Source organism: Drosophila yakuba, chromosome 2R (genome assembly GCF_016746365.2).
Source record: "Drosophila yakuba strain Tai18E2 chromosome 2R, Prin_Dyak_Tai18E2_2.1, whole genome shotgun sequence".
Taxonomy (NCBI): domain Eukaryota; kingdom Metazoa; phylum Arthropoda; class Insecta; order Diptera; family Drosophilidae; genus Drosophila; species Drosophila yakuba.
In genome coordinates, this window is record NC_052528.2 from 17,755,473 (window position 1) to 17,771,207 (window position 15,735).

The 15,735-nt window shown below is 43.8% G+C and overlaps 1 protein-coding gene across 1 annotated transcript; it reads right to left on the minus strand.

Annotated features, from left to right (window-relative positions):
- Positions 1-476: 476 nt before the first annotated feature.
- LOC6531122 lies at positions 477-932 on the minus strand. Its single transcript, XM_002091920.3, is given in 3 exon segments — positions 477-520; positions 523-787; positions 789-932. Coding segments are annotated over 3 exon segments (453 nt in total).
- Between the last annotated feature and the right edge of the window lie 14,803 nt (positions 933-15,735).

A 15,735-nucleotide genomic window follows, 5' to 3' on the forward strand; every position in this document is an offset into this window, starting at 1 on the left:
ATTCACCATGTAACGAGGATCAGGGGGCAACTGCGGGGTTCCAAAAATAAAAGGACTGGGGCTCGATCACTTTGTAAATTGTCGGACCTTGCATAATTTAAGCATAATTCTTATTTTATTCGCGGCACTGTGTGGATGCTCCCAGGAATTTCATCTTTCGCTGGCATATGTCGATATGCCAGATATCCGTCGCTCCGCTCCACGCGGTCAGCTACCCGACAAAATGCTCGAAGGGATTTACAGACCCCCACTCCCCACTCCGCACTTCCCACTGATTATTACGAGGGGGGAAGGGGCGGGGGTTGGGACTGCAGATGGGGGGCGTATATATGGCTAATAATAACAATAATAATATGCGTTCGCTTATCAAAATTGACGTCAGATCTTATTGATATGCATCGGCCAGTGGAGTTTTTGGCCAGCGCGCACAAAGGAAAATCGTGTCAGAGAATCGCTTGGGCTTAATTGAAGCGTTATTATGCGACTGTCACATACACGCACGTATGCAAAGCGTTTCTGAGTTCGCGATCCCCACATCGCCATTGTACACCCATATACACCATTGTATACTATCTATATACACACATGTAGATACGTATGTAGATAGCCAGATCTGAAAATCTGCAGACCAGGTCCTGCTGCGCCTGTGCGAAACCTTCACCTTCGCTCGACTTGACAGATGCCTCAGAATTTTTAAGCACCGCGGGCCATCTCGGAACTTCTGCCACGGCAGCCGTCTTTTATTAATCAGCAGACTGTCCAGCCGAGGGGATTGTGCGGGGGGGCAAGGGGGGCCCCAGCGAGCTGCAGCGGTTGCGAATATTATTTATATCGAATTTAATAATAATTCTTGAGCCGCTGCGTAGGCTGCTGCTGCTGCTGCTGCCGCTGCCGCTGCTCTTGGCCAGTTTGATCAGCTCAGAAATTTGCATTGATCGACGTTGCAGATATGGACAGGCCGAGGCCGAAGTCAAAGTCAGCGCAAGGTCCTTCACTGAGAGAAAATATGGAGAGCTTAGTATGTGTAGAGAGAGAGCAGTTCTGGTTCACCTTGCCAACTCCACTGCGTTAGTAAACAACTTATATTGGCATGCACTTTTTTGATAGATTTTTATGCTGACAGCCAATTTGTAATAACTAGATCAGATATGAAGATTGGAAAACCCACAAAAAAATGATTTATTCAAAATAATCATATATGGATATATTTAAATGTAGTATCTAGTTTTGTCTACTTATGTCTGTCTTAGATGTTAAGCCAGAATATTGTTACTAACTCGCTTAAATTTTGTAAGAATATGTTTCTAATGAAAGAATATAAACTGTGTAAATTTTATCTTGTTTTTGAGTTAATTCTCTTGTTTTCAAGGACTTGTAAACTCGACTAGTCAGTCATTTCTCTCAGTGCAGCTACTCAGTGGAGACAACTGCATGATGTGTAGATGCTGCGGATGCCGATCCTTCGCAGCGCTGATGATGAACGATTTCGGCGGTGAGGTGGGACAGTTGGGGAGCGGGGTGTAAGAAGCGGGGAGTGGGGTGTGGGGGCGGCATGAGCCGTTCATCTTTATTGACTTTCGCCCGGGTGAAAAGTATGCGCCGCCCTTATTAGCATGCCGCGGACGTTACCGGTCGCCAATGGAGGAAAGTGGGTTACCCAGCCATTTCTGCACCCAACCCCTCTGCAGCCCCTGTGGCTTAATGTGCCGTTTTGTTAAATTGCAGCGTTAAGAATTGCGCACATAAAGCATTTTGTTGTCAAACTGATTTCTGATCATACATAATTTTTATCTTGATCCAAATAAGCGTTACACGATCAGAACGCTGCTGCAGCCTGGACTGCTGGAGCGCCCTAGGGCCACAGAAACCAGTAACTTTGTATCGATACGCCGTCGTTAATATATGCATGCGTGGTCAGAGGCGATATACATACTTTATTTTCGGCTGATTCGTAGCTGGCACTTTTAATGGGGAATTTGCCGAGAAACATGTGAGGCTCGGCCACATGCAAAATGTACTAAAATTATGAGCATATTTCCAAAAAAAGACCGCTTTGCTTTTGGGCGTTTCAAATGCTATGCCTTATTTGTCGCTGCGGTAACGCCCCTCGCCCACAAAAGAAAACGATGAAAATGGCTAAGTGGCCAACACTTAAGTGCACCATAAAAATCGGAACGCATAAATCATCTCCCAAAATCCACATAATAATCGGTTAAATGAATGTCCGAAACACGAGTCAACGATAACTACAACGAATCCGTTGTCTTGGATATGGCATTAAATTGACACAAAAATCAAATCAACTTTTTATGGACATAGTTATGAAGCTGGGTGTTTTATTGTCCATCGTTAACTTTCGAGAATATCAATTTGGCTTTGATTATTGTTGCCATTGATTATGCGATAACTATCAATAAAAGCGGAAATCCCCGATGATCCACAGCTGCTTGACTCCAAATGCCAAACAATAGAGTGATTTGGTCGCCTCCTTATTACCGATGTATTACTATGTGTTTTATTATAACTTAAAATCAAACGAAAACGGGAATCTTATACAATGAACCATATTACAAGACAGACTCTCAAATTTCTCTCCATTGGAACAACGAATTAGTTACCAACTATGTCTTTACATTAATTTCAAGTATCAAGCTATAGGCTTGTATTTTAATGATAAAGTTTAGTCCCTCAATTTTATCCAAAAAACAAGAGAGAACGCTATAGTCGAGTTCCCCGACTATATGATACCCGTTACTCAGCTTGTGGAAGTGCGAAGGAGGTCTTCAACACTGACAGTTTTTGGCGGTTTGTGGGCGTTGAGTGGGCGTGGCAAAAAGTTTTTTGGCAAATCGATAGAAATTTACAACACCAATACAGAAATGAAAAAATATTAAAACATTTTTCAAAAGTGTGGGCGTGGCAGCTTTGGGCGGTTTGTGGGCGTTAGAGTGGGCGTGGCAAAAAGTTTTTTGACAAGTCGATACAAATTTACAACACCAATACAGAAATGAAAAAATATTAAAACATTTTTCAAAAGTGTGGGCGTGGCAGCTTTGGGCGGTTTGTGGGCGTTAGAGTGGGCGTGGCAAAAAGTTTTTTGACAAATCGATACAAATTTACAACACCAATACAGAAATGAAAAAATATTAAAACATTTTTCAAAAGTGTGGGCGTGGCAGCTTTGGGCGGTTTGTGGGCGTTAGAGTGGGCGTGGCAAAAAGTTTTTTGACAAATCGATACAAATTTACAACACCAATACAGAAATGAAAAAATATTAAAACATTTTTCAAAAGTGTGGGCGTGGCAGTTTTGGGCGGTTTGTGGGCGTTAGAGTGGGCGTGGCAGCATGATTCGACAAACTTGCGCTGCGTCTATGTCCCTGGAGTCTGTATGCTTAGTCTCAACTTTCTAGCTTTTGTAGTTCCTGAGATCTCGACGTTCATACGGACAGACAGACGGACGGACAGACGGACAGACGGACAGACGGACAGACGGACAGACGGACGGACAGACGGACATGGCCAAATCGACTCGGCTATTGATCCTGATCAAGAATATATATACTTTATATGGTCGGAAACGCTTCCTTCTGCCTGTTACATACTTTTCAACGAATCTAGTATACCCTTTTACTCTACGAGTAACGGGTATAATAAACAAGAAAAGAAAACCTTTTTTTTGCCTTGCATTTCTCTTTGTTTATTTCAAAGCATCCAAACATTCCGCCAACAATACATATTTTCTGAATCGAATCGAATCGCTTCCTTGACCCAGTTTAAATGGCAAAAATAAAGGAAAGACCCCGGCGAATCGTACATATTCCACAAAATTATGCTTCATGTTTGCCTGCCCTGAACTTCCCTCCCACCTGAGTGGAGGGGCACATAAATTGGCTCCCAATATCCACAAAACGACAGTAAACGGTCATTTTTATCGAAATAATTGCATTTTTTTTTTGTCTTTTTGCTTGCTGAGTTGGTTGATTCAGTTGGTTGAGTTGGCTTTTTGGCTCTGACTTTGGCGTTGGCAGCGAAAGTTTTGATTGCGTTCCGCCGGCGTTAGCAGGCCACGGATAAGCCACTCTGTTTCATTACGAGCTCGGAGTGCAGAATGCCGCAGGGCCGGGCCAAACGAGCCTCTGATTGTGCTTACGCACGAAATCAATAAATAAAAGAGCGTCCAGAAATTGCCCGGTGCTCAAAAGGCCAGGCTCCAACTGCAAATGGAGGCCCACGCCGCCGCCGCTCTGCCTTAAGATGGAGCTTCTCCAACTTCGGTCTGATGCGCGCCCATAATTCATTTCATTATTGTTTTGACATTTTATTTATTGAATGCGAACAGGCACCCCTCCGCCCCGCCCCCCATTCGCCCTTTGCATGGTTTGTTTACGTGTGTTTTCCCCACCCCCTCGGTTCCGCAAAGGTTTTGTGCAAATTGTTAACGGGCTTGTTTCATTTTCAGGGCCTGGGTAAGTGCATTGAGTGAAATCAATGCCTTCGAAGCGTGTATGTGTGTGTGTGGTCTCCTCGGCCGGCGGACAAACAAAAGACTTAGGCAACGAACTTGGCTGAGGGGCGCAAGAAAAGTGTTTTTCAAGCAAACAAACGAAATACTTATGGAAATGTTACAAGGCAACACAACAAGACGAAAATTTACATAAATTGCCCTCAAAACAATTTAGTTAGCAGAGTGAACCGGTTCGGGCCCAATGACTTTTATGAGCAATTCTCCTAACTCTTAACCTCCATTCAATGGCTGCGGCCCCAATTAATGGTCCGCATAGAGAGTTTTCAATTAGACCTCCATTAAGATCATCGCATTCCAAATGGAGCACTCAACACTTCCCACGCGACTCTGCCACGCCTACGCCCACGTAGCCGCCCCTCTTCATCGATTGCCAATTGCCGAATGCCAAATGGCAGACAATTAATACACACCTCACCGCACTTAGCACTTTGATAAATTAGGCTGCTTCCACAACGCCGCGCAAAAGTTATGGAAATTAGCTTGCTGCGGAGAGTTAATGGAGTCAAAACGCTTATAAAACTTATATGCCCTGCCGGCTGGGGCAGCTGCAATGGCCAGAATATGACAATATGGCTGGAAATTAATCTTGCATAGAGCCGGAGATGGAGGTGCAAAGCCTGCAGTTCCCGGCAGAGGGCGTAGGATTGTAGGAACGTCTAGGCAGGATGTGGTCTGCCATTGTCGCCCGGTTTCAGTCGCTCGTCTGAGACTCTCTGAATGTGAACTTGATTATGTTTTATGAGACTCGCTGCCGATGCCGATGTAGTTGCAGTTGCTGTTGCATTGCGTTGCATGCAGCAGATGCTGCAAATCCGCCAACTAAGTTGCATCTGTACGCCATTAGATGTCGCCCATAAATTGTGGTATCATTTTTTATACGCTCTTTGGACCGGCCATCTAAATGACCCAAGAAAAGGGATTCCTATTCGGTTCCTTATGGCCAGTGGGCGTTTATCTGCTTGCCACATTTTGATTTGATTATTCAGTTTTCCCCACTTATGGCTTAGCATTCACTAATATTCGCCCATTCGGAAATCAATATATTCGGAAAATAGAGCTTCTAAGTCAGCATAATCCCATATCATTTCTCAGAAAGTTTCTGCATTTAGGTTAGGTTGCTTGGTATATCTAAAAATGTATTATATGCTCTTGTTTTGAAAAGTGTTTAATATTGTTTAGTTTTTGAGCTGCGGTAAGAGATATATGTATTTCTAAAAACTTTCTCGTTATAACAATAATCTAAGTTTAATCGCATTAATTCATACTCCCACGCAGCCTTTGCCCCCAGCTGCGCACCCTGCCCCTACGCCCCTGCTTTTGGTATCATTGTTGATGACATTTATGTCTTAATATTTTTGCAGGCCCAAATGCAAATGCAGTGGCACTCAGGCTGTACCGTTAGCCAGCGCCATTAGCCAAGTTGAGAGGCTCAGCGGATCTACACACACACTTATGCCAACCATTAATTTCCATTTATGGATTAAGCAAGTGAGCGGACCCGACCAGCGGGAAGCTTTCAAGGGGGGGCTGCAAGTCGGAAGGAGACACGAGGGGAATAGGGGAACAGGGAAAGAGCCCGCACGCACAAAAGCCTTTAATAAATGCATCGCCATTACGGCCGGCACATGCTTAGGAGCAGCAAGGAGCAGCAACATCATCAGCGGTTGCAGTTGCAGTTGATCAGTTGCTCAGTTGCTCAGTTGGCCAGTTGCTCCTTTGAGCCGAAAGTCAAAGCCAGATGGCCCAGCTGGCGAACAACTCAATTGCCATTGCGGCTTCTCAGTTTTCCCGAGCTGCTTATCGCCAGTTGCCGTTGCCGTTGTGTGGCTGCAACTTCTGAAGATGCAGTTTGCTGGTGTTGCAGTTGCAGCTTTTCCATTTGCCCCAACTGAGCCACTCGCCCCAAATCTTTTAATGCCGCTCATGTGATTTTTCTTGGTCGCAGCGGAATGGAATGGAGTCTCTGGGATTAGCGCAAGTGAGTAATGATTGTGGCCTGCACCGGAGACGGAGATGAAGATGGAGGCCAGAACGATGTGGATCGAGTGAGATGTGCACATATGTGCAGGAGTATGTGGCAGCGGGTAATATGGAAACATTTCTTATGCTTGATTTTATAAATATTATTATATAATTGTATTAAAATGTATGTTTAAGTTTCAATATGAACAAATATATTAATGCAAATAAAATAGAATGAATGAGCCACGCTTAAATTCCTGGAATTCAAGCAATTGCTTACTCCATCATTTCCAGATGGACTTGTGCCTGATCTGGGATCGTGGATAGCTATGCAAACACTCTGGCCAGCGCATAGTCATAGTCACACAAAGCCTTGCAATGCCTGCCCCCAAGCACCAAACCTAAAACCCCAACCCCAACCCCAACCCCAACCCCACCCCCACTCACACACCCTTTGGACAACTGTAACGCCCATCGGGATGATGATTGTGTTGTGCAGTGGGCGGGGAAGGACGAGGTCGCATCTGAAGATGGGCTGGTGGGGCTGCCGCTGTTGATATTAATGTTGCCCTGTCCGAGTGGCAAATGAATGCCATCAATCAACGCGGAGCGTGCGCATTCACAGTTTGCTTCGAGGACAAATACAAATACAAATACGAGCCCAAGCGCAAATATACGTAAACAAACACCAGTACAAGGAATATGAGTGCGCGCATGCGCAGAACGCTATGGTTTTGAAGGAAAGGTCTGCTAACCAAACACAGCCAGCCAACCGGCACTGAGAAAAATCGCGCAGCAGCTAGTAAACTATAACTATTTAAATAAACTCTTATCGTAAACTAAATAGCCTTGCTACTAAGTGTTGTTCTATGGATTGTACTTGGCTAACTGGTAGCTAACCACTGTTGAGGGGTACAAATCTTTGTGAGGAATTCTGTACTTTATAGTTTAGGGTTTCATGGACTGCTTCCTCAGTGGAATGTCCTGATGAAGAGCCGTCAGATGGCCAAGGGCGCAACTTTGCCTTCTTCGCCTGCACTTGACAAATGTGAGAGTGCGAAAAGTGCCCTGTTCGGGCGCCATTAATTGTTTCGCAGGAGGAGCGGGACAGCGATTATCGAACGCCATGTTGTCAGTGATATCGCTCTCGCACTCGCACTCGCACGCGTCCATTAGGTGACGTCTTAATTGCCAAGACTGCGGCGGCAACGGCAGCGGGGCGTCATAAATTAAATTTATGTTTTCTATGCAATTTATTACATGGAAAATAACATTTATATAGAGCTCATTGCACAAGCCACCGATTGGAGGCTTGATCGTGCTGACAAGGCTGCGCCACGCCCCACTTCGGTTGAGCTTTTGATGATGTTGCCACCGCGTTGGCCCGGCCAAGTCAGCCAGCCGGCTTCATTTTCTGATCTAGCCATGTGAGCAAATTCCCCCATTCCTCGCGAGATCTCCCCGATCTGGTCTGCCCACCCGAAGTCGATTCAACTGGAGATAAGCCATGGTCGGGCGTCAGCTTCAGCTGCAGCTTTTCGACTTTTTTGGGCCGGCTTCCTTCTGCAGCTGAGGCACTGATTTAATTTGGGCTCCTTCTGGTCTGGCTGCAGCTTTTACCCAAGCGGGTCAACTCGAAGGTTCAACAAATGTCCCAAATTTGTTGGGCTTCGTTGTTGCCGCTTGCCATTCGTTAACTGATCTGCCGTTGTCAATATATTTTATGTTGTCTTCGATTATTTGCTGGGGGCCAAGTACGTGGGTTTCGCGAGAAATGCTGCACTATCTACAGCTGGGTAAATACTACAACTAATTATAAAGAATTTATATATAATATCTATACATTCAAGCCTTAATTAAGAAATAATGTACGTAAGGTATCTAGGAGATAAACCTTAAAATAATACATAGGATAAGATACTACAAAAATTCTACCATTATTTCATATTTTCTATCGTAAACTTAGTTAGAAAAGCAACTTACCCATTAGAGCATTCAAACCTCGTTTGAAAACTTAACAAATTGTGATTTAACCTTTTTATTGCATTTATCGTCTTTTGTGCATCTCGCTACTCTCGTTTTTTCGTGCCCAACAACATGACAGTAAAAACAATAACCATGAAAATAAACCACAAATCCAATAAAAAAATTGCCAAGCTAAAAATCGAATCATAAAGCATTTTGACATTGTTACAAGTCAGCGGGAGGTATTTCACTTTTAACCTTTCGCTTGACTTTTCCACCAGCCAGCCAGCCAGACAAAATGAAAATCAATAAATAAATAACCAAAAATCGAAGGCATATCTTTATATGGTTAACTTTTGGATACTAAATAGTTGTAGGTATACCTTAATTTGCTGTCGCATTTCGACTGCAACTGCAACTGCAAATGTGCGTGAGCCGTAGGAAGTCTAGATGCTGGGTACAGTGCGCGACAACTGTGCAATGCCAGTGGTCTGTGCACTTGCTTGGTGATTTATAGGGACCGTGTGTGGTTGTAGCATGTGAAAAATGAATACGAGATTTATAACATCAGCCTAATTGAATGTTTGATCCTGGGCATAAATAACCAAATTAATGAAAATGATTTTTAATAAATTTCTCAATTGCATGCCTGCCCCTGTGGATCCCTATTTGTGGGTTCGGACCTCGTTCCACCGCAGAACTTCGACTAGACACGCTGCGAACTCGACGATATCCAGCTGGGAATGAGTAATGTTTCTCTATTAGCCGCTGCATCACTCCGACTAATGGAGGAGCACTTGGTGCACTGGACACTACCGACCAGTGGATATGGATTGGACATACAGCTGCCTTTGGTGTGTCATTCACCCGCTTAATTATGAAGAAATGCATCCCTTTTTGCGATAATTAATGGCGCCATTCGCTGGCCGGCAGCATTTTCGTTGGTTTTAGCTCAATTCGCGGATAATTGGGGGCAGCAACATTGTATCCATGTCCAGAAGCTACCCGCTTGTCGTTCTCCATTTCCCCATGCGCTTTTGATTTCCCGCGAATCTGAGATCGCCCGGCATCGTTTGGCATTGGCATTGCGGCGCATATTTGGTGGCATGCCCCGCTTGACAACTTCAATTAACGATTGCCGAGTGCGTGTAATTAGCGCATTTCAGTCACCGAAATCCTCGTTCTCTTTGGACCGTTTACCGCCGATGAAACGAAATACACGAATTTTGCAGTTTTGGCATACTTCTGTCAGATATACTTGTACATGTACATACATCCCAGCCTCTCCAACTCCTCAATCATCAGTCCAAGTAAGAGTCGAACTTGTCCCTCAGCGAATTTGGGCAGTCGGAGAGTATCGAGATATCAATCGATAATGAGGAAATGGAAGCCGTTTGTCATCGCCTTCACTCGCGAATGAGTTATGTATGTGGAGGTATGTCTTTGTTGTCCAGTTCGCCCAAACAGGAAAACAACAATAAATGTCACCGGCTAGGCAAAGCGTTTCTGCCTGGAATATCTAATGTCATAATGGGGCATGTTTCGACTTCATCTTCAAGAGTAGTTCCTATTGGAAATACCCCTTGAAAATGGTCAAGGGAATACTAGGCAAGGGGTTAGCCATATGATCAGATTTTTGTCGCAAATATCGCTGCACCTAAGAGAACATAAGTTACCTTAACCACAACTTAATGTTTATAAATTGAATCACACATACTGATAGTTTTTTAAGAGGTATCTAGTTGGCCAGACAAACACAAGAGATATCACATGAGGCAGGCATACCCACTTGTTGCTCATTCAACCCACTGACAACTAATGAATTGCTGAGTTTTGAGTTTTGAAGAGAAAAATGCATAAATCAGCCAGCGGCAAAAGAAAACAATTCAAAATATGCGGCACCTGCCACAAGGCACTCATTCATTCTACGTAGGCCCCACCTGCGATAGCCGAAAACCGAAATAAATTGAAATGCATCCCTCGTTGCGAAGACATGACGACAATTTGTCTGCGATAATCCCGATGGAGAGATGGAGGGACACTAATGACGCACCACTCGAATTTATAGTTCCGGCGGTAGTTGGCTTGATATACGAATGGAAAAACCCCCCAATGGCGGATTCCGAAAGTAAAAGTGTGCAGACGTAATGGCAGTCGCAATAAGAGGTGGAAAGAACACCAGAGGAGCTGACAACAATGGCAGCGATTTGTATTTTTTTGTAGTTTTTGAGGGGGGCGGCAACGATCATGGCTGCTCGGCTTGGGGCAATCAAAAGCACATCACGATTGCGAGGATGAAATTGAAGCCGCCTCTGTGTGTAAGCTCCCGGCCACGCCTCCTCCGCCCCTTTGCAGAATACACGCAAAATAAATTACTGATGTCTTATAAAAAAGCTTTGTTGGTTCTAAAATAGTTATTACTAATGATTTTGGTTCTGGGTATCTTTTAAATGAAACTTAATATCTTCTGTGTTTCTTACAAAACAAATTGATTTGTAACTTTTCTGATTTAACATTTTTATAATAAATTATTAATTACCTCCTGCTTGTTCCAGTGTAGGTTGTAGCATTGTCTTTATCTCGCCCGACTCTTTACTCGGATAAACTGTTGCCAAATCTCGAACTTGGTCAGCGGGTAGCATTTACACGCCGCTCGCGACAGCATCATGCGAATTTAATTGAATAAGGTTTTGTAAGAGTTTTGTAATTGCGCCGGCAGATTAAGAAAACGAATGCAGATAGCAGATAGCAGCCAGCAGCAGCAGCCAGCTTGTAGTATTCCCCACTGATATGGGCCGCGCTTCGATGGTTTCATGTCTGGCCAGGAGCCATAATTGAGATGCTTTTGAGGCGATAATAAATTATGAAGGCAGAAAATGAAACGAAACACAGAGCGAGGTAAAACGAAAGCAAAATAAAGCGCCAAAAGCCGGGCCAAGAAAGTAAAATGTCGGCCGACCAGATGAGTTAAGAGCAGAGGAGAGAAGTGAAGATGAGATGAGAGGTAAGGTGAGTTGAGTGGACCCTATCGTTCGTGTGGGCAGGGAGAAGCCAGGGCAAAGACGATTAGGCCAGGGATTAGGCCAAGTCTGCAGGCCATAAATTATACATTGTAGTTTTCGATTCGGGCCAAAAGCTAACGGTACCGAGCCCGCCAAACGGTTATACAAACCCAAAAAAAAAAAGAAAAATAAAACCAGAAAAAGGGAAATCGAAAGTGCATCGAACCCGCTTAAGGATTAGTCTGGCGCAGAAACGGCAGGTTGTCGGAGGCGGAGCTCCTTAAAGATCGGTAAAGTATAGTCTCTTAATTGAATGCTTAGGCTGGAATGCCGAACTTATCGCTAAACAGAGCCATATGCCCATATCCCATATGCATATGGACAAAGCGACCCATTAATCACGGAATCAGCCTTGAATGTAAATTAGCTCCACTGATTTATTTCCTTCGAATGAGATGCGAAGAACCTAAGAATGACTTTTGACCAAACTCACATTTGCATATGCTAAGCTTGTAAGCTAAGCTTTTTGCAAATCAGTTGGGCAAAACTCAAAATATATTCTATTTTGATCACAATGTCTTATTTTCAGACAAGCTTATATTTACTTTTTGTATTTTATTACCAGAATATAACTTTGTTTTACTCATATAAGAATACCAAACTTTTAAAATCGGGAATATGTATATTGATTAGCTTTCAATCTATTTACATAATTTCCCAGCAAATCGCTCTTTGACGTTCCACGTAACAAAATTTCATTTTCCGTCGATTTCGCAATTAAAATCGTTTTGTTTGGCCAAAAGTAATTGAGAACTGTCATGCAATCTGATATGATTGAAAATGCGAAGTGCACATAAATTCGTTGGGACTGTCCTCGGCTTCGGTTTCGGTTTCAGCCGGACTGTGACTGGGATTGGGATTGGGATTGGACGGGACTCGGCATTTGGGCATTTGAGTGTTTCAGTCTGGCTTGGCATTTAGTAGACAATTAGCGGCATTGCGTGTCCAAGCGCTCCAAGGGGGATGTCGGTGGTGGAGCAGCTCCTCTAAAACCTGAGACTCGTGAGTAAGCCACGTCCTAATGGTCACCCGCTGCAGGGCAGCAGCAGTTAGGGCCCGGCCAATCGGCTCATGACCAGCTTGGGCCACGGTTATGGTCCACCCCACTTCCTGGTTGCAAGTTGCAACAGACACGCCAGAATCCCTGCTAATGCAGTGCGGCTTAACTGGCTTATTTACTGCAGATGGGCAAAGATATTGTGCAAATTTTATAGTCGTACCCTTTCGCCTTATATATTAAATAAGCCAACATTTCGTAATGTCTGCAAACTTTAAGCATTATTTTCTTATACCGATTTGTCCAATTGATTTGTCCTACAATCCTATAACCATTCTTATTACGTACATATTAATAAGTTTTTAGGTAGCCGACAGTAAATGCCAACAATAAATTGTTTAATGTAATACAACTTTTTTAAGCCTTTTCTAATTAGGACAACAAAACATGTTTTGCATTTTTTAATAGGCCACTTTAATGTTTGTGGTTTTATTACAATCTATTGCCAAGCTATTTTTAGCTTTTTAAATATATGTGCTTGTTTTGGACACCAATAAATTGGCACCACTAATAAAATCACGAGCATAGACCGCGCCGTGACTCATAAAACCGCGCTCGACTACAGCTCGTTGGCGAGGGGGTGTGGCGGTACGAGGGGGCGGGAGTGGGGCAGACAACAACAAAAGAGAACATCGATTTGTGGCAGCGCCTGCGCAAAGCGTGAAATTTATGCGACCCACACGCAGCGCCACTCACGACCGCTGCAAACGTTCACCAATCCGGAGACTGAAGACTGAAGACTCCACACTGAAGACTCGTCTGTGAAGAGTGAAGAGCGCAGAGCGAAGACTGCAGACGAAGATGAAGATGAAGATGGCGAAGAAGACCAAGACGAAGCTGTTGAGGAGCAGCCGGCGAATTTCATTTCTTGCAATAAATCCATGACTGATTTATGTACTGCACAATCGTTACAAATCACAAACGTTTACGTTTACTGAATGAACGTCCGTCTGCAGCTTTGTTTGCTTGCTTGTGTGGAGTGCACTGGGAAAAATTATATTCTTAATACTATTTAATACAAATTTATTAAAAAGTGCCAAGAATTTTAGTTAAAGAAGCTAGCATAAACACACAACATAAATGTGATAAGTAAAAGTAGTAAATTTGGATATTATTAGATTAAATTGATTAACCAAAGTGTTGAAATATCTTATAAACTCCTATTATTTCAGTGCACCTGTGACGCAGTGCATCTGCCAGAAAAAATTGAGGAGGGAGGTGGTTAAAAAGTAACAGTGGCTCCACTCACGTGCTGGCCTTCAGCTTCAATCAGCCCAACATCACTCGCCACGAAGTTCGAATTGCATTTGAATTAATTAAAACTCTCGACGCAGACACGAATCCGCTAGAGCTCAACGAGAATTTGTCAACTGAACAAGGCTCAGACTTTACACACATATATTTAGACATATATAGATATATATACATATATATATATATAGAAACACTGGGGTGTCTGGCCCTACACATGTACCACTTTATCGATCCGAGAACAATTGAAAGTTCAGCGCAAACCGACAGCAACCCACAAGTGATGTGAACAAAATCGATCACCAGCAGCAAGTAAATAAAAATGAAAAGAACAAAAGCTCCTCGATGAGCTGCAGAGTGCAGTGGTTGTCCATGATGGAATGGGAATGGCAATGGATAGGGACATTTGCATACTCGACACTCAAAGAGCCAAGGAAGCGCTCGAAAATCGCCGATAGTGATGCCAACTATTTGGCGACAACGATCGTTTTGGTACTCCAAATGATGGTAAACGAAAGTCATTGCTATAGAAATAGTCACGTTTTAAATGAATTTAAGATTGATTATTAAAATGTGTCCAAAGCTAAGCTGATGTTCTTCTGAAAGCTCAGAAATGGTTCGATTTGCAAAGCAGTACTTATTGTACTTAATTAGTTTGTAAATGAATAACTTTTACTGAAACTCTGAAGGTCTACTTATACTTATAATAAGAGATATAATACCCAATTTAGAGAAACCTATGGTTTTTGTTAACTTGGCCATAACCAAATTGGCAGCACTGAACGCCACGCTGTGCTCGAAGTTGTTATTGTTGTTCTACCTCCGTTGGCCACTTAAGTTGACGTCGCGATGCGCTGCTTGATTCCGCTGCCCTGATCCTCGCTGCCTGTCCGCTGGAGGGGGGCTGTGAATAGGGGGGGATGGGAGGGGGTAGTGGCAACGGGCTGGTGCAAAAGTATGACTAAATGCATGCAAGTTATTTAAATGAGACATTTTCAGGGGCCACGGCCAGGCGACGGCATGCGAACAGATCCGTTTCTGACCACCGCTTTTTGACTGTCGCTGGGTGCCCTAACAGAGGGTATTCCTAATTCCAGCAGCAGCTTATAAAGTTAACTTTTGACCATGAAGGGCTTTGGAAAGTTAATGATGAAATAGCTTTAACTTTTTAGGATAGAGTTAAGTAAAGAGTTACGTATATAACTTAACTACAGCAAGGCACACAAAAAGATGCAAAGATACAATACGTAATTTTGGTACATAATGCTTTGGGTGTTGCTTAAGTTCGTTGTATTATAATTAGTTAAATTAGAGTATTTACCCAGCGACTTGTACTTGCAGCATCCTTGCTGCACTCTACGCACTATCTCGCAGCTGGGCCAAGAGCAATGCGAACTATTTATGTACATTTTGCTGTGGCGGCTGTCACTTTTGGGTGGCTGCTTCCACGATCACGATCATGGTTCAGTCACAGCCGCAGTCGCAGTCAGAGTCACAGTCAGAGTCACGGGGGACTGAAAGGCCGTGCTAATTGTGTCGCTAGTGTCAGATTTATGTGGCCCGATCAATCGGTAATATATGCCTAGGCGATCGGAACACCCAGATGGCCAGCTAGGGAGTGGGGATGTGGGGATGTGGGGAGTCGGGTATCAAATTATAATTCAATTTACGAAACGACAAGCGACCACCGTGATGGCCCCCTAAACACATTCCTAGCCAGTTGTCGGCCGACGAGATTGGCTCATAAATTGTCCAAATTAATTCATAGTGGCACCAATGGCGACACCTACTCGTTGTCACCGTTACACCTCGACCATCTCCATCTCTGCGGCACACGGAGCACCCCGAATCTCCCCGAATCTCCATCTCGGTGGCCAGAGATCCCCAACTCCGCCTCGGCTGACTTTGTCA